The 18,941-nt window shown below is 41.4% G+C and overlaps 1 protein-coding gene across 1 annotated transcript; it reads right to left on the reverse strand.

The window, feature by feature from the left end:
* Nucleotides 1-1,606: 1,606 nt before the first annotated feature.
* On the reverse strand, nt 1,607-14,403 carry NAE1 (NEDD8 activating enzyme E1 subunit 1). Its single transcript, XM_084270368.1, has 20 exons — nt 14,332-14,403; nt 13,198-13,301; nt 13,058-13,118; nt 12,183-12,213; nt 11,475-11,546; nt 11,099-11,178; nt 9,856-9,965; nt 9,401-9,510; nt 8,800-8,862; nt 8,494-8,557; nt 7,675-7,766; nt 6,414-6,473; nt 6,192-6,325; nt 5,395-5,470; nt 5,169-5,208; nt 4,671-4,757; nt 3,583-3,675; nt 3,070-3,184; nt 2,929-2,978; nt 1,607-1,895 (listed from the first exon to the last, which is right to left on the reverse strand). Exons 1-20 carry the CDS (start codon nt 14,385-14,387, stop codon nt 1,786-1,788), a joined length of 1,608 nt encoding a protein of 535 aa, XP_084126494.1. The 5' UTR covers nt 14,388-14,403; the 3' UTR covers nt 1,607-1,785.
* Nucleotides 14,404-18,941: the final 4,538 nt, after the last annotated feature.

Here is an 18,941-nt window from a genome sequence, read left to right on the forward strand (position 1 = left end):
ACAGAGTGAGCAAAGTTTAATTAAATACACATTTATACAATTTGAAAGCCTTTAATAAAAGAAGCAGGGTTTTTCGAACACTATAGGGAGATATATCTTGGCCTTAACTCTTTTTCTTTTGCAAGATGTAGAAGGTACAAAAAATAATACTTACAAGCCAGTCTACATGAAAATGAAAATAGCTCTTTTATTGCATCGCAGGGCAGAGATTAAATATAAGTAACAGGGTTTGCTGCAACAGACTTCTAGCAAGTACTGCCTATAAAAGCAAATAGATTATTTCTTCCCCTCAGTTATGGAAAATAACCCAGTAACAATCCTGCAAACCTCAACAAACAAACCAAAAAACCAAGCAAACACTCTTTAAAAAGCACAGATATACTGATGTGTTCGGCAGCATGAGAGCACACAGTTTGAATGTTCAAGATGATGACACGGGAGGTTAGGGGAGCTCACATGGAGGGAGGCTGATGGGAACATCCCCAGCCAGTCAGTCAGTCAGTCAGTCAGTCAGTCAGTCAGGGCCTGTGCTGCCAGACTCTCCCTCCACAGCAGGACAGAAACAACCAGCCTCAAGGGTACTTTTCTCTTAAAACCCAGTGGTACGTTGCTGTACGTTGGAAGAAGCCTGGACTGCTGGTGTCCTACTGAAATCAAAATTCACAGCAGCAGCCAAGGAAGTGTCCGCCAGCTTTTGAGACCTCTGAAGTCTCCCGGTGCTATTTAAGGATTCAACCCATCTCTCCTCCCTCTCAGATGAGCCACGAATGATTTATGGCTCGTTATCGGAGTTTGACTTTGAAGCCTTAAGAAGCACGTCACAGATCATCCCAAACACAAAAAACAAACCCAGATAAAAGGTTTAAAAAAACAAGAACCAACCCAAACAACAGCCCGGGGATGAAACAGCCAGCGCGTTTTCTGACATCTTGTGGCGGGGGCGGAACATCGAGAGGATGGAAGCAGGGCCCCGGCCAGGTACCTGCTGATGCGGCAGCGGGAGCGGTTCTGCTCAGCCACCAAGGCGCCCTCGCCGCCGGTCCCTCCCGCGGCCTCAGGCGCACGAGACGCCACCGCCCTGCCCGCGCGCCCTTCCCGCCCAGCCGCGGCGCGCGGCCCTGAGCCCCTTGCCCCGCCCCCTCGGCGGCCACCCGCGGCCCCGGCCCAGCTGCGGGGGGGCACACGGCGCTCGCCACGCTGCCCAGGCCCCACACGCGGCGCTTGGGCAGCGGCACCGCCACGGCGCCAGTCACCAAGTGACTGACGGTTCCAGGCACCAAGGCTGCACCAAGAGACCCTCCCGCAGGTGGATACCGCGGAAAGAACCGCGCCTGCAGGCACACAGCCCCCTTCCTAACGCCCCTGAACACAATGACATGCATTACCTCAGCTCTCCCTGGCTCTTCCGCCGTTAGAGCCTCAGACCATCAGAGGTCCATAGCCTGCAGCCTTCCGCAGGCCCCCCGCGCCCTGCCTGCTCCCAAGAGCTGCTTCAGTGACACAAAGCCAGCTCTGCTGCAAGCCCGGCAGCCAGGCTGTCCACACAGCTCACCCTGCCAACAGCCCGCTGCCGCAACACAGAAACACCCAGATTGTTTGAAAAAAGTCAGGATGTTATCGGTTTATTTATCCTCAGGGGGGAAAAAAAAAAGATAAAATCATTACAAATAAAGGAACTCAAATTTGCAGGTAATGCAGGGAATGCAGAACAGTCCAGTCGATGGCAGACCACCACAGTATTTACAGAAGGCAGCAGCAGCGCCGGGTAGCAGCAACTGGAAATCATTACAGCTGGAAAGTAGCTGAAGTCTGTGACATCCCACTGTATATGTAGGTGTTGTTAAAAATTACAAACTGCCCTGTGATGACTTTGATAACCTCCTGTGCAGCAGCTCCTGTAAAAGGAAAACAAAACACAACACAGGTTTTAGTTAGCAGGCTGTGTTTTAAAAACCAGCATAAGAATGTTATTTATCTAGAGCTCACTATGTTGGACTTATTTGGGAAGTACCTGATGTAACTCCTAGGCAAAAAAAAATGCCTTTTAGTACTTTCCAGAGAGACTCACAATGCTGTTACTGCAAACATTAGCTTTACATATACGTATGTATGCTGCATATACATTCTCTCTCCATGTACATACACACAGAGAGTGTAATAAAGTGTGAGCAGTCATGCAAGTTGGAACCTCTCTAAAATGTAACTGAAAAGTTCAACGAAACAACTGTGAACAGTTAAAGTGTAAAATAAATTGCCATTTCACTGTGGTCCCTTTGTGTTCTCCTGCAGTATGAAATAGTCATTTCTTCACGTTACCTTTAAATCTAAAGCACTGCACATACTAAGTTTAGGTTAATGAGAAAAGATTCCTACATTCAGATAGTATTTAATACAGAACTACCTTTAGCATTGTACGAAGCCAGATAAAGAAGTTAAGTTAAATGACAGAACAATTTTGAGAATCCATTAAAACACACTTGTGATGACACCAGCAGGATGAATTGAGGTAAGCAATCAAGGCTATTTATATGTAATCGATACATAAGTGTATTGTGCTAAAGGCAGCTGCATACTGTGTGATTTTTAATATTACTACAGTTATTTATTTGGTTTTGGAACTCAAAGCCTCTTTCAAGCATTTTATTTTTAAATGCATTTTTAAGCTACTGGAACTGATCTACTGAGATTATTTTAATTTATTTGGTTTCAAACCCTTGCTGAGTACACTTTTTCTCTATACCACACAAGATCACATCTTAAGAATGAAGAGGGAGGATTGTCTTCTAATACTGTCTTTGACTACAGTCTGCAATTACTGCCTTTTCTTTGACAATACAAAGTAATTTAAACAATGGAGACTGACTCATGTATATACTACAGCATGTTGGTTTGTTTGCACAGACCTTAGAAATACTGTGGCATTCTTACCTCCCATGAAGGCAGCAATAGCATGTGGCTCAGCAGCTCCGTAGCGACAACTGGAGAGCAAAGTAACAGTCAGTATTTTCAGGTCAGTTTTACCGACAAAGCCACACTTAAGACAGTAGTTACAAAAGAGACAATACTTACAACTCATGAACATAGTCATCTTTCACCACTACAGACAGACCATGTTCTTGTAAGAAACCAGTAAGGCATGATTTGAGTTTTCCGATGTCGTCTTCTACCTGGTAGTTATAGACACCTGGAAAATAAGGTAACTATTTCACCACAGAACTGTAACACCACATTCAAAGTTAACAGGTTTAAATGGCAGCATATTTTTCTGTCAAGTTTCTAAGCCAATGAATATATTAATATAATAGACTAATAATAAACTAATATTCTGTTGATGCTATTCCTGATGACCAATTGCTGTATAGCAGAACTGATTCATAACACACAACCCATTTCAGTGGTACCAATTCAGATCAATTCCTTCAGTTCCCAACACATTAAAAATTATCACTTCAGTTTTCACATTCTTATAGTTACATTGATATGAAAATAAAAGCACAACTAATGTTCTATTTGCAGTTTATAACTAGTATTATAGTAACTGTTGGGTCTTTGATTTTCTTCTTCTGACTTTAGGTAACATACCTGGGTATCTACCATGCTGCTTATAAAATCTATCTACAGCCCGCAGCATCAAGTACAGCACGACTTCGCTGTCCGGGTTGTCCATATGGGAAACTGAAAACAGGAAGAGAACTGGTTAGCTGGTACAGGTGAAATGGAAAAAAGACAGACTTGGAATGACTTCAAATCAAGTATTGCCCATACACTGGAACTGTAAAACCTGCAGTAAGAATAAACCTTAATGAAAACAACCTGCAACTGAGGATTTCATCAAGTCACCTGTCAGATAAGACTCTAGAGTCAAAATCATGTATGAAAAAAACACACAGTACATATTTGGCATCAACTGCTCAATGAAGATGTTGACATTTCAACTCTGACAGTTGCTGTAACATTGAAAGGGATACTCCTTAGTTCTGATTTCAGGATTTGAAACACATCCTTCATATATAACTGCAATTACGCAACAGCTCTTAAATCCCTTGACGTACAGCTCAGTAGTCTTTCTAAATATTGATACCATTTAAATCACCTTGCACACTACCAAGTAATTAAAGGAGCTTTCACTTAAGTAATAAATATTACAGAACATACGTATACACAAAATGTATACATATTTTGTCCAAAACCTTCAGAGGACCAGTATAAGCTTAGACTTTTTACCAAAGTATTTCCAGCTTTTCTAAATTCATGAAAGTTGAAAAAAATAAAATGCTGTATTAAGTAATTAGTTTGCTGAAAATCAGTTTGAAAATTAGTTTGACGACAATCTCACTCTCACCTTCAGTCAGGTGAAAGAACCTTTCCAGTTCTGTCAGAAATAACTGAGGTACAGAAAAAAGAAGTTTGAAAAAAGCCATGTTTTACTTACATCAAAAATAAAGTATGAAAAATACCCAACCCTGAAATATACGACCTGTAAGTTCACTATAGAACTTTAAAAAACAAATTGAATCCAACATTCTAGACTTAAAAAAACATGCTTCTAGCTGACATGGAATTATAAAACTGCCTAATGAAATAGAGACAAACATACCATTCCTTTTTGATCACAAAACCATTTCAAGTCAAAAATGCAATTAAAGTATATGCCAAAAAGGAGTACTTACTTATTTCATCCTTGTTAAAAGTGTTTAAACCATATTCTTCAGAGAGAGATCTACATCGTACTACTCTGAGAAAAGCAGAGTTGCTGCCTAAGCAGAAGATGCAAAAAGGATAGCATTACCTTTTGGAATGCATGTCAAATTACCAAATCTTTGTAAGTCTTCATCTCTGATGTGTTAAACACAAAAGGACTAAAACTTGTAATTTCATTTAACACTCTTTGTTTCTTCCAGTGGCTTGGAGCAATATAATCTATTGGACTACATTTAGGTCTACAAGCACAAGTATTTGAGTGAACACTTTCTGCTTATTTACTTCCAGAGTCTGATCGTATCTAGCAAGAGATGCTGAACATTTGTTACTTCCACTGAAGGTACTAAGCACTTACTCCGAAAAACCTCAAATACTGAGCTACTGATTAATAGCTACATTATCATTCAGAAGTCTTTGATTATTTGCTCATTTGCATAACAACATCAACAGAATCAAAGCATACTCACAAAGCAATTTTAATTCTCTCTCCGATATAGACTCGGGCGCCTACAAGACAGAATATGCCCATTCAAGTTAAACACAATGAGCAGAGGATTTATGTTTTCAGAGATATTCATATATTCATTGTGAAATAACCCGTTATTGAGAAAAAAAAAAGATCTTAAATGTAAGTAATATGTCCCTGTATGCCTTTTGTATCACCAAACCAGAAGGCAGTCTGTTTGTAATTACCTTGCCTAGGGATTGTAACAACTTAGCAGCATGGTTACCCACAGCAGCAATATCCTTCTTGGCCTTTTCACGGTATCTGTTAATAATAAACAAGCCTTAATAATTACAGCATAAAGCCATCAAATACACAGTGAAGACCATTTCCTTTTGTTTTATATTATAAAGACAAAATACAAGCCATGTAAATGCAAGTGAGCTACCTCAAGGCCATGAATGCACTTACCTCCCCATACAACTGCTTGGCATGGCTGAGCTGCCCACTACACGTGTGGCTTAAAACTTACATGCAGTTTTCTAGAAACCAGTTAAAATTAAAATGAACACTACTACAGTCATGGGCAGAATATTAAGCAGTTTCAGAGCAACAGCCATATTATAATCCCAGTGAAGGCCATATTATATTCATTTCACCAATGCTGTTTGGAATTTGCAGTTAAAAGTTCATTCACACCTTTCCTTGTCTACCAAAACAATCCCTTCAAAGGGCATTTATTAGAATTAAGTATTTTGAATTAAATACCTAGGAAACTAGAATTTCTGGAACTAACATACATATTCAGGAGAAAACACAAAAGCTGAGTTAAAGCCTGTACTATCTATAGGAAGGTCTTTACTACGTCTGAAATTAGGAAAAATGACCACTTACTACCCAACCTTAGGAAACTGGGAGGCTATGAAGGTTCAGGCCCCAGTTCCAAAGAGCAGATAGCATCTATACAGAGAGCGAAAAGTCCCAGCCTGCCACACCTTCAAAAGGCCTGTTAAGTAACCATGGGAGAAAACAAAATTATACTTACACATTTTGCAATTTGATAAATTTATTGGAGTCTGCTATCATATCAGGAATAGTGCCCCGGACAGGCAAGCTTCCTTGCCCCTCATTTGCCACAAATTCCTTTACAGCTCGAACCAAAATCCAGAAGGAGGGTGACTGCAAATGCAGAAGAGACAGTCAGGTACACAGATATTCCTTATGATGCTTTTGCTACCTTTAAATCTTACCCTTAATTGCTCATTACCTGCTCTGTGAGATTTATGCAGCAATCATCATTGAAAATTTCTTCAATGCATCTTGGAATCTATGAAAAGAATAAACTAAGTTTGTGTTTGACTTTCAATTTCTTGAATGAACTCAACATTCACTGAGCCAACTCTAAGTGACCTCAGAGTTTCATACCAAGATCTCTGAATCTTACATAGTGCTTCTCATACACATTTCAAGTAGTAGCACTGCCTGAGAACAAGGCAGATGCTTCTCACAGAGATCAATGTTACAAGCAAAATCTCACCTTATTTCCACCTTCTACATAGAAGATTTTAAAAAAATCCCACAAAACAAAAACTGTAGCAGGATCAGCAAAAGGTACAAGCCCCATCTGCCCATCCTACCTGCTAGAGGCAGAGAGCAAAGTTGAGAGTGTTTTGCCTCCTTAGCTGCTGCAGTTCAGTCTGGCACATGAATAAATCACTAATATCCTGGGACACAGCTTGGAGTGACTCTGATGACAGCACTAAGTTTTACCTGCTGCTTTCTTGGAAGACTCAACATGACTGTGCAAGCAAGGACAAGCACAGCTCGAACAGAAGTAGAATGCAATACAGAAAGAATCACAGCACGTGCTTTTATGCCCCAAGCAGCTTTTTGCAGTTCACCATGGATGAGAGGTTACAAAATCAGAGCTCAATTCTAAACTGTGTTACTAATTCACAATTATTTAAGTCCACTTTTTGTTTCTAAGCTTGATCAGTTTATGGACCTTTAAGCATGTTTCTTCAAGAGGAAAGCACTGATTTTGCCAAGTCCAATGTGCCTTGCAGCCTTTCATTTCTATACAGAACAAATACTACAGCCACCAGCTTCAATATAGCACAATTTCAATAAATGTTTTCCAAGTCTCTCTCACAGCAATGTGATTAGATCAGACATCATCCACACCAGTCACTGCTAATTATTTATAGCTGAACCAACCACTTAACTGATAATCGTCTACAAACTGAGCTGTAAAAGTCTAACTACCAACAAATTCCAGACACCAACTCATTCTGTATTCGAATCCAGGGCTTCAGGAAGGAAGTAAAAAGGATTTCCATAAACTGCAGTGCTACCAATTCTAGGTCTGTTTTACTACATATGATTTCAATTTTTAGAACTGTACTGATCTTGTTTTACCTAAATATAAATAGTACAAATGGAATTCCTGTCCTAAAAGTGCATAATACATTCAGAAATAGAGAGACAATGGAAATTTCTTTAAATTCAGCATATAAATTTCATCTCACCTCTGTAGTATTTAACGCTGTGTTCACGTTTTTTATAGCTTCTTCAAAGTTCTCCTCATCTTCTGGGGTCCCATTTTCATTTTTTAAGATACCTTATTGAAAAGAAAGAAAGAAAGAAAAAAAACACCAAAACCCACACAATCCCTTGAATCACATCTCATCATTTAGGTCTTGCCAACAGTGCAAACTGGCTTTGGATGCATTTGTGGGGTAATAGCTAATCAGCAAACCCAGGAATTATCAGTAAGATATACTGGTTAATCTAACTACATACATATTCAGCAGTATGATTCATTTTCCTGAGATGTTAAATAGAAGTAATTTATCACAAAACCCACAGTTTACTTGTGTAAGAAAAAGATAATCAACTTAGTGAAACTCTGAAACTTTATGTAGATGGCAGTAAAAATGAAACCTTTCTCTCCCTAGACTGCTCATTTAAAGATGTAATGATTACCAGCAGTTTGATGTGTCAACTGACCAATCAAATAACTGTACTTAACAAAAATCTCATTGTCAAAAGCCAATTGCTTCCCTTTTTACCACATCTTCCAGGCTAAATATCAACATTTTCTACAGAATTTTCTATTCCACCCAAATCAAAACATACACTTGGTTTTAAACAGTATGAAAACACCGCTGAAATGCATTTATAAATCTGGCATCTTAAGATCCACCTGTATGAAACAATCATTTAGCAGAAGAAATGTACTGCATATGCCAGCAAATTTTCATAAATTAAGCCTGAGAGAACTGGGATTATTCTTCAAATACTGCCCTATTTCTGCCAGTATGGGTGACTCCTTGGACATAGCTTACCTTGCCGAATCAGTTGTCTGAAGGCTTCTTTTTCTTTGTAACTCTTAGGCAACTGTTCACTTTTCTAAATTTAAAAGCACAAAAAGATTTTGTCTTTAAAATACTTATGACTAACCTCATTGTGTTCAGACTGCTGATCTCTAAGGTCTGTTATTGCTCACATACATTCTTTGTATTTCAATTAGTTGTTTGGGGTTTTTTATGATTCCACCTTGTTTATTACACATTGCCCAAATAACTAGTTTAGAAAAGACATATGTAAAGTAGTAGTAATAGACAGATGACTTATCCAGCTTTCCAGCATACCTCGCTGAACCATTTTGTCAGATACTTGGCTACAATCACAATCCATGGAGTGTGGCTGTGGTCCTGTAATTGAACAGCAAAGAAATCTTTGGCAAGTTGAGAAAATATAAACCAGGGTACATTTAAAATAGGTCTCATTTTTTAGCTCTTAACATCTTTCCACTATCATAAAGACACGGGTCATAGTCCAAATTTTTATTGAGAAGTAACATTCCCTAACTGCTATAAACCAAATTATTGAATTATTATTCCTCCACTTAAAGGGTGTCAGAGCCACATTCTCCAATATTTTTCTGGAGTAGAACTTATGCTGTACACAGATACCCACACTGCAAAGCGGGGAGGGTACAGGGAAAATCAAGCTTACAAAAGATCAAGTTGTCCAAGAACATTCCTTACTTCCCAAGGCCTCAAATTGCTTAGAATTTAAATACAGGGCAAAATATTTGGGGCAGAGGCCAAAAGCAGTACCTCGCAAGTGATTCTACAGTTCCCTCTGTTCAGATGAGACTTGGGACCAATGGTTATCTGTGAAGAGTCACCTTCATAGAATCCCTGTCTGCATCTGTCTTCAAGAACATAGTGCAACCCACATACCAACCTTTTTGTCCATATGATCTAAGTCATAAGACTGTATATGTTCTTTCAGTTCTGGAAATGGTTTGTCCAGTCTCAGATCTTCCAACGTATTGTCAGGATGAGATTCAACAACTGGGAAGGGGTAAGACACAATGCATTTCAGGGTTTTTTTACATCCAGCCTTCAAAGCAGTTATCCATCAAATGCAGCACATCACCTGCTCATTTAACTGCTTGACTCTCAAAATAAAGTTAACTTACACAAAATCATGCCAGCATAATCTCCAATTTTACTATTTGCCAGTCCATAATTTCTATGCATTTCTCAAAAAATGCTCCTGGTGACAAACTGAAAACTACAAGACTTAAAATACTAAATACATCATGAAAGAAAGAAACAAACCAAGAAAAAAATAAAGTGACATTGCGTATTGAAGCTTTAAACCTTTTGGGAAAGTCTCTCAGAAAACCCTCTAACCTGTATGTTCTTTAATGATGACTCTCATGTAACCAACCAGTCCATAAGTCCTGCAGACCAGCAGAGGAACGTTACAATTCCAGAGAAGTTCAGCCAAGCGCATCAACGTACTGTTAGGAAAAACATTTTTTTATTGGTTTTTTTCAGATGTACAAGAGGACAACAGTTAATTGCAAGTAAACTCTTAATGAAGTTACTTATGAAGCAGAAGTTTTCTGAGAGAACTCTAATATTATGGTGGGTATAAGCAGATAAAATGTGGTATGTTAATATACATTAGCTTTGAAATACATCTATCTATTGGCTTACTCGCATTTCACTCCATCCTCCCAAATACTCCTAAAATCAAACAGACTTTTCAATGACTCATGAAAGAAAGAAAAATTGCAAAAAAGAAAAATCTGTGTTGCACAGAGGTAAGTTCCAGTAGAGGCAATCCCAACTGGAGGTTTTTGAACAGCAGATGATAAATACCCTATTCAAGGACCCACAAGGGAATCACCACTTCAAAGCAGCTCTCTTTTCTATATGAGACAGTATCTCCATCTCCTCTCTAAGTAGGGAGAGGGAGAAATACATAAGAAGCATGAATAACAGCTACTTCCTTACAAAAGTAAGCTTTAAGTATTCATCCATCCACTACCTCTTGCCTCTGCAGAGGCAGCCTGTCTACTAAAGCTGAAGCACATTCTTCTAACCACATGCTCTCAATACTGAGCTGACATTTTTCCATCTGCACCTCTCATTGGAAGGCAGCATGCAAGAGGCCTCTCAGCAGGAAAAGGGTAAAAAATTTAAAAAAACACCCCTTCTGGTCTTGACAGTTTAGATGGAAATACAGTCATGGACATGGGTAAACTGGAAAGAGCTATACAAGTAAAATACATTTAGAAAAATCTATACGGTATCAGAGATACCTATCCATTAGGTCTTACATAAGGAGGATACTTCTTACAGCAATTTTGGATCAGAAGCAATTTTTGCTATCAGAAGAGTACTTGACATAGACAAATACACCTAGAAACAGCACCTGGGAGTTAGGTATGGATCTGGCAGGCTTTTAAAACTATATATCAACCCATGAAAAGGTCCACAGAAAAACGTCCTCATGCCATTCTTTACTCTTAACTTTCCTTCGCAGTCAGAGTTCTGCTTTGCATAAGTTTTCATGCAAGAATATGCCTGCAGTTGAAACCTCCTTTTATGACTGAAAGAAAACAAACAAGTTTAGATGATTCTTTACCTTTCTGGTAGTTGTGTTGCAACCACTAAGTTAAACCGACTAAAAAAGGAAGGGTCATTGTCTAGAAGTTTTTCTGCACTCTAAACAAGAGAAAAAAGAAAAGTCAGGAAACATAGAAAATTTCTGACTACACAGCAACTCTGTTCAACATTGAATATAAAGGAGTTAAGCAAAAGTTATAAAAATATGAAGTTACAAAATAATGTTCAAAATACATAACTTGACCTCTGGCAAGTAACTTAAGCTTTTTCTCCTCAGATGCTGTTTTATCATGAAGCTACTTAAACCACAACATTACAGCAGAGACATACAAATTATTTCACATTCTTATCACATTGTATAACAAGAACTATACAACCAATTTAAGAAAACAAACCTCTTCAACAAAGTTTCCAGAAACATCATTATTCAATTCTTGCAAGAGCTCAGTGGCACTCTGGGCACGATTCTGTTTCAAAACAATCAAAACAACATTTAACCTCTTGAAATGTAACGTATACATTATATCAGCACTACACATGCCACATGCCAAAAAACCCAAACCTCAACCCAACAAACTCTTCATGCAAAAAACCCAACAGAACTTTACCATAGCTAGGGCTTCTTACTCCAAACCTTGCTAATCTAAAGAAAGATTAATTCCCATAACATCAGGCACTGGTTTGATACCATTTTTAGTAATATTTTAAAAGCAAATAATATGTGTCAGCTATTAATTTCCCCCATTACTGGGGAATATCCAGGAGCTAACTATGCATTTTGTATTCTCCTGGTTTTGATCTCTTCCCATTCGCCTCTCTACTCTTACCTTTACTCCTTCAACCACAATTCTCTTCCACCTTATCCTTCCAAAGATTTTCTTAACCACATCCTGTTTTTTTTATTCCCCACTCAATCTTGCCAAAATTGAGCTTAACCCCTCACTCACAAGCAACTAAAAACTATAGATGGGCAATTTTGTCAAAGAATAAACAGACTTTAACCTATAAATGCATGTTTTTAGCTTTACTCATAATACTACATTTGAGTAGTTACTCAATACTTTCATGCTTTCAATACACCTAAAGTGAAATCATCTCTTTACCTGACCAATATGACTTCTTTGTAGAAAGAAACTGAAAAGGAGGGAGAAAGAGTTACATGTGAGTTTTTATTGTGAAGAAGAACAACATTAAAGCTAGATTTTGTACTGCAGAATGTGTTGTTGACTCTCATATAGAACAAACTGAGTTCCCTTTAAAATCTGCTTTTCTTCTCCCCAACACTGTTCCATTTTCCTCATGATCAGTTTCTTAAGAAAACTTATCAATGCCCAAGTCACAGATCTGAAAAATAAGGCAGGACAAACTCCACTAGAGACCAGGAGTCTCTAGGATCATACTGCAGATTCTTTTCCACTAAGATAATTAAAGACTCATTAATTCTAATTTCTTCATGTAATGGAATACCCTTTCACCTCATATAACCCCTGTAAGCAGACAGGTATTTGTAGATATCTACCTGAACCTGAGTTTCTTATCCTTTCCCCTGCTGCAGACAGCCTTTCAAAGCTATGAAAGCTAATAAATGCCTATCAGGCAGTTTCACAATGATAAACTAACGAGAAGTTACTTCGTCAACAGAACTACAGAAAATATATTCAGCCACACTGAAAGGCAAGAAAGTCTGGCACTGTCATATCTCAAAATTACAGCAAGCAACGTTCTTAAATACTTTTATGTAGACTTGTAAAGGGCAGAAACAGCAACAAAACCCAAATATGTCAAATGTAGCAGCTAATATCAAACTGACAATGCATGCTGTGTATGTCACCTACATCCAAAACCACAAAGGACTTAGAGAAATTACATACAGAGGCCTCTAAAAGAACTGTAGAGCATTTCTTAACAAATATAAAAATGGAAGTGCTTATAAAACCCTGTTACTTCAATTTGTAACAGAAATCAGTAACAAACCTACTTATTTCCAATATCTTCTCCAGAGACCCGATTCCCATCGACGATTGTAAATGAACCAATGCCTTGGAGGGAAGAAAATTACCATTAATTACTAGACATTATGAAGTTATGAGAGACATCACAGACGAGGGATCTACTCACCTGGTAGCACTAAGTTTTTGAGTATTTCGGTCCCCGTTGCAGTTGCATTTATCACACAAACATGGGCAGATTCTAACGCTTCTTGTCCATGGTCACCCCACAGTCTACATTGGGATAGAAAACACAACATCGTGAGATTACTTCATCTCAGATTATAAAGGAAACTTAAAGAAATGAAAAAAAACCCTTAATCAGAAACGGAGGCTACTGTGTAACTCTCCATCTACTGTTGAGAGGGGCTAAATAGCACTAAGCAAAATAAGCTTTCCTTAAGAAAATTTACCGTGACAAGCTCGAAACTTTCTGAAAAGGAACCTGAGTTTACTGGGTCCCATCTTCACACCATACAAACGTGCACATCTTTCTGCTGAAACACATTTAACCTCTTAAAAATCAGCATGGGTCAAAACACTCCCTACGCAATTTTTGTCCTAGAACTGCACTCTTTTCATAGCTTTTATTATAAATAACACAATGGGGGTTTTTTGTCATTTACAGTGCAAGACACGTAAGGACACGAACACGGGGAAATCAGGCTTGACGAGTCTGGCAACGTATTTAAGACACCCATACAGCAACATGCTGAAGTCGGGACTCGGCAGCACTCAGCCACAGCTGCCCCACCGCCTTCACATGGGCGGTAATCTTACTCTCTTCAGCTGCAGAAAAGGCAGCTCCTCAAGCCACAGCAAGCCACTGTGACCGCTACTCGGGCTCTCCAGTGTGCGGAAGCAGAGGACAATTAACCCGCGCCGCGCCGCAAACACGGCCGGGCTGCAGCACAAGCCGCCCTTTCCTCACTTAGCTTCGCCCCTTTCCGCCTCCTTTCCCCACGCCGGCCCAAACGCTCCCGCAGCTGCTCGGCGAACAGCCCGACCGGCTCCGACACGGCCTCGCCGGGCCTCTCCGAGCAGCCGCGATGCGCGGCCGGAGCCGGGGGCTCTGCCGCCCGCCGCGCCGCTGCTGACAAGCGCAGAACAAGGAGACCGCCGCCTGAACGGCCTGCAGCAAGAGGCAGGGCCAGGCGCCCGCTCTCCGCCCAGCCAGGACGAGGCAGGACGGCGGGAGCCCCGCAGAACTCGGAGCGGCCCCGCCAGCCCGAGCCCGCGGCACGCAGCCGCCTCACAGCGCTACCTCAGCTGCCGGTCGTATCTCTGCTCCTTGAGGCTGGCTCTGCCCGGCTGCGCCATTGCCGCACGCGCCCCAGCGTCAGGCGCAGCGCAAGCGGACGCATGCGCGGGGCGAGCGCAGAGCCGCGAGGCCGCTGGGGGGCGCCGTGGGGGCGGGAGGCGGAGGCGCGGGTCGTGCGGGTGGGCGGGGCGGGACTGGGTCAGGCCCCGCCCTTCCCGCGCTCCGCCGCTGCCTTTCCCCCGCATCCGCCTCGGCGAGGCTCAGGTAGCGCCCTGCGGGCCCCGCCTCGCCCGCGGAGCTCGGGGCCAGCGGCCTGCGCCCTACGTGGTGCCATTAAACGCGGTCCTGCGGCTGCCAGAGTGCTCCCAGCCGGGGCCGGGCGATCTGCCGCACCGGAGCTGAGGCTGCCGGCCGGTATCGCGGGTCGCTTCAGGCTGCGGGAGCCGCCCTCGGCTTCGCGCGCGAGCGGCGGGCGGCGCTTCGAGCGGGTGTCACGCGGTTTCACCGGGGGCAGGCGGGGTGTGGGAACAGCCTGACCCGCAGCTTGGAAGACGATAGGAAAGCGTTCTGCCGAGAAGGCAGCCCTTGCTGTCTGGGGGTGACACGCGAGCGGGGAACGCGGGATGCTGTTTCCGTCAGGAAATTAATTACAAATTAGTATGAATTAAATTAATTACAAATCAGTACTTCCCTTCCCCTCAGCACGCTTCCTGACAGGGAGTTTTCCCAGCAGTCAGGAGCCCCGCAGATGCCCACGTTCGGACAAACCACTTTGGGTACCTTTCCTTACTACGGTTACTCTCTCGGTATGGAGACAGTAGAATCCCACATCTGTTGCAGCTGTGTACTCATGTTACAAGAAAACTTCCCACATCAGATCAGTACGGTTGGTACTATAAAAATGTCCACAGCAGGAAAGCTTTCACATCTTTAAAGGTCTGCACCCAGCATTCCTGGCACTAGATTCCAACAGCGAAAGGCAGGCCCTGAGGTGTCTGCACCCATCCAGCCCACAAAGGGCTGCTGTGCTATCCTCTTAATCTGCTTCCCTTTAGTGATAACTTGACTTGCCACCCATCTTCTGGAATCCAGCCTACTACAGTGAATGACAATTTAGCATTTCATACCTTGCAGGTGACACTGTAGCACAGTATTACGCTTCCTCTTCTGTTCTCCCAGACACAGTATCTCCTCCAAAGCCGGCTTTCCGCAGGCTTGGTGTCCGCTATGTCACAGTAAATCCTCCCGGCTGGTGAAATGTCAGTGGCTGCTGCAATATTTGTCGGAATGTTCTGTTGTCTCCTCCTGTGCTTGCTATCTGCCACAATTGGACCGTTTCAACTGGACGAACTGTCAATTGTAAGAATTACTATTTCAGACTCAGTTCCAAAAAACAGTCCCCGTTTCTGGTGTAACGCAGCCAGGTGTGGCTCGCTTCCAAAGCCAGGTAATGACACAAAAAGGCATGTGAAGGCCGGGAAGCTCAAAGGGACCAGGTACCCAGTTCCTCTCTTTCTGTCCCACTTCCCCAGGAATGTTCCAAACAAATTCCTCCTATCCTCCTGGCCCCTATTTTATTTTAATTGTTTCTAGTGCAAAATTGTCCGGTTTTTGCATGTCCTTTTTGTCCTTTTCCTCTCAGTCACTTCTTTACTTAGAAATGTTGTGTTTTGTTTGGGTTTTTTTAATGCCAGGAAGAGTTTCCCAGTACATAAATCTTTAGTTCTTTCCCCTGTAAATCTTGTGAATCTCACGATGTAGCTGGGGGAGAAGGATTGCTACTTTCAGCTCCTGAAGTCACACTGGATGCATGAGAATCTCAATATACAGTCATCATCTTGTGTTTGCAAAGAAAAACTTGAGAATATAAAATCTGAAATTTCTGTTGTCAATCAGCAAATGTGGACAGTCACTTTTAAAATAAAAAAATACACAAAATAAATCTGCAATCAATCTGCTTTTTAATGTTTAGTGTTGGCAGTACACCTTCCTGTTTGTATTTACCTTGTGAAGTATCTTCTGGATTCATTATGAACTATTTAACACACACACAGATGTCACCTTAGTGTAACTCCCATTTGGAAATTGCCAGCATTGGTAGTGCAATGTAAGAGGAGAGATGAGCTGTCTGGATAAACCAGATACTCTTTCAAGAACCTGAGGTGCAGGCAAGCTCTGGAGTGATGAATGTTTTAACATTTAGTCTGCTCCCATCTGTTGTACTTCAGAGACTCCAGAGTGAGCAGCCTGTACCCAAACCGTTTGTATTTCTGCCATATTTTTGTTAATAGGCAGTGACATCTCAGATGCACTCATATGCCTAAAGAAGGCACATGACACCCTGTTCAAATGTATGCTGCCATTATTGAAGATGCTCAGCAAAGATATCTGCTCAGTTACTTAAATAAATATATTTACAGTGTCCTTTAGCCATTCACACCTTGGAACCAAATGAATATTCTTTAATTTTATGTCTTCTGAAATGCAACTCTGCCCCTCTACTGTGATGTAGCAATATATACCAAAAGCATTATCCTCAAGTGACATGATCTCCTTGTCAAATACCTCCCAGTGACTCCAGACCTGCATTATAGCGACAACTTGCCTCGGATATTAAAAAACAGAATTTGCTTAAACCTTTCCTTAATAGGCTCAACATCTATTTGGCATTACAGTCTCACTTGGAGCTTTCTAACTATAATGGTTATTTCTTGTGCAGCAATGTTAACAAAGGAAGCTTAAATTAAATACTAAAGAAAATTATTCCATTTGTAGGGATGGAAAAACAGAGTCATTTGTTGTTAGTTCTGCATCACAAGATAGTGACAGGTTCAGAAGAACCCATGTATTTGTCCTAGACTGCTGCTCTGTTCACTCCTCATTACTGTCAAAGAGTAATAAAACTAAATACTGAGACTGGGAAAGAGTTTTTAAGTTTCTCTTGGAAACACTTGATTAGTCTTCTCTATCTTGCATACGGTTTTCCCCAATCTGTAGTCCACTCTTTTTAATATACAAAATCCTTCTTCCATTAATTCCTTTGACTAGCTGATGTTGGTATTTTTTGTACTTTCCCCCATGGTCTAGAAGAGTTTTCCTGACTATTTGCACCTTACAGACTCTGCCTACATCTGGCTTCCTTGTTACAAATACAGCACAGAGCCCCACAGGGATATGAACCAAAGCATCACAGCTTCTCATAATTCATTTTTCCTGCTGAGCAGCAAAGTATTTTATCCCAATGGCAGCATTGCTGTATGACTTCCAGGATTTGAGTCAGCACCAGGACCTGTGTGTGCAGACTGTCTGGCCACAGACCTACCTGCTGTGCCAGTGCCCGGTGCCTGTATCGGGTCTGTGCAGGAACCTGAGCAGATCACTGCAGTTTAACAGAAATTAACTGAGAAATTGACCCGAGTAAGTCATTGTAGAACTATTCTGCAGACACCTTTACAGCCCTTTACATCCCTTATTGAGTGATTTAGCTTGCAACAGTGAATCTCAAAGGTTTTCTAGCTGACTCCTATGGAAAGCCCCTGAAAAAGGAAATGAATTCCTACAAGGCAATACCATGATGTAAAAGTTGCATAAGATGCTTTCATTGATTTTTTTCCCTTCCATTTTCTTGATGGAAGAATCCTCATTTCTGTGTGCTGTTGTCTTTGTGAAAATCAATGTTTGTAAAATGTAGCTTCCTCAGAGCTAACAAAATCACTACCAATGGGCCATTTTTCTTGCCACAAAGATGTCTCAGGACATTTTTCAGCTGCAGATTGGGTATCTCATTGTAGCTTCTTCATGGGATTAGCGGGGTGAAGGCAACTGGATCATATCAGATAACTGAGGCCTTACAGATCCACTTCTCATTCTAGTCTGCTGTGTTGTGTTCCCTATCATCACCACACTTTTATTTTTGTATTTTGAAAAAGTTTCTTTAGAGTTGGGAAAAAAAAAAACCAAACAATCAGATTGCTAATTTATCCTTAATTGCTGTGATTTTACCTTGTTTAAAAACAGCACAATTACTTATTTTTCTGAGGTGAGAATGTTCCCCATCTCAGCTAAACACTGCTGCTGAAGCTTTACTTACAAATCAAGTGGAAACTTTTTTTTTTTCTTCTTTTTTCCCAGCTGGAGGAAGGAAAGAGGCAGTAACTAGATGGTGTTTCCCCCTGCAGAACACAAGTGCGAGAAGTGCCGTTCCCGTTACAAACCGCACAGGTTACTTACTGCTCCCCGATGCTCAGAGCAGGTTACAGCTCTGCTTCCTTGTGGTGTAGAATGAAAAAATACTACTACTTTTCCCCCCTAAATTTCGTCCCCCTGCTACGTAGATAGTCTCGGTTCCTCCCTCAGTTCTGGGACTTGAGTTATCGCAGTTTCAGCTTTTCCTTCTCCTGGGCTGAGTTAGCAAACAGCGTGAGCGGCAGCAGGAGCGGCAAAGCTGGGAGCAGGAGGAACGTGGGTGCTTCCCTCGTCCTGTAGAAACTGCTTTCGTTGCTCTGTATCTTTAAGGGGCTGACCCTATCCCACGGTGAGCCGTTATAAAGGCAGGTAAGCAGCAGTGCCCCAGGCACAGAGCTGAGAGCAAGGCAGGGCGCAGCTCCCCTATA

Source organism: Gallinula chloropus (assembly GCF_964237585.1).
Source record: "Gallinula chloropus genome assembly, chromosome: 13".
Classification (NCBI taxonomy): Eukaryota; Metazoa; Chordata; class Aves; order Gruiformes; family Rallidae; genus Gallinula; species Gallinula chloropus.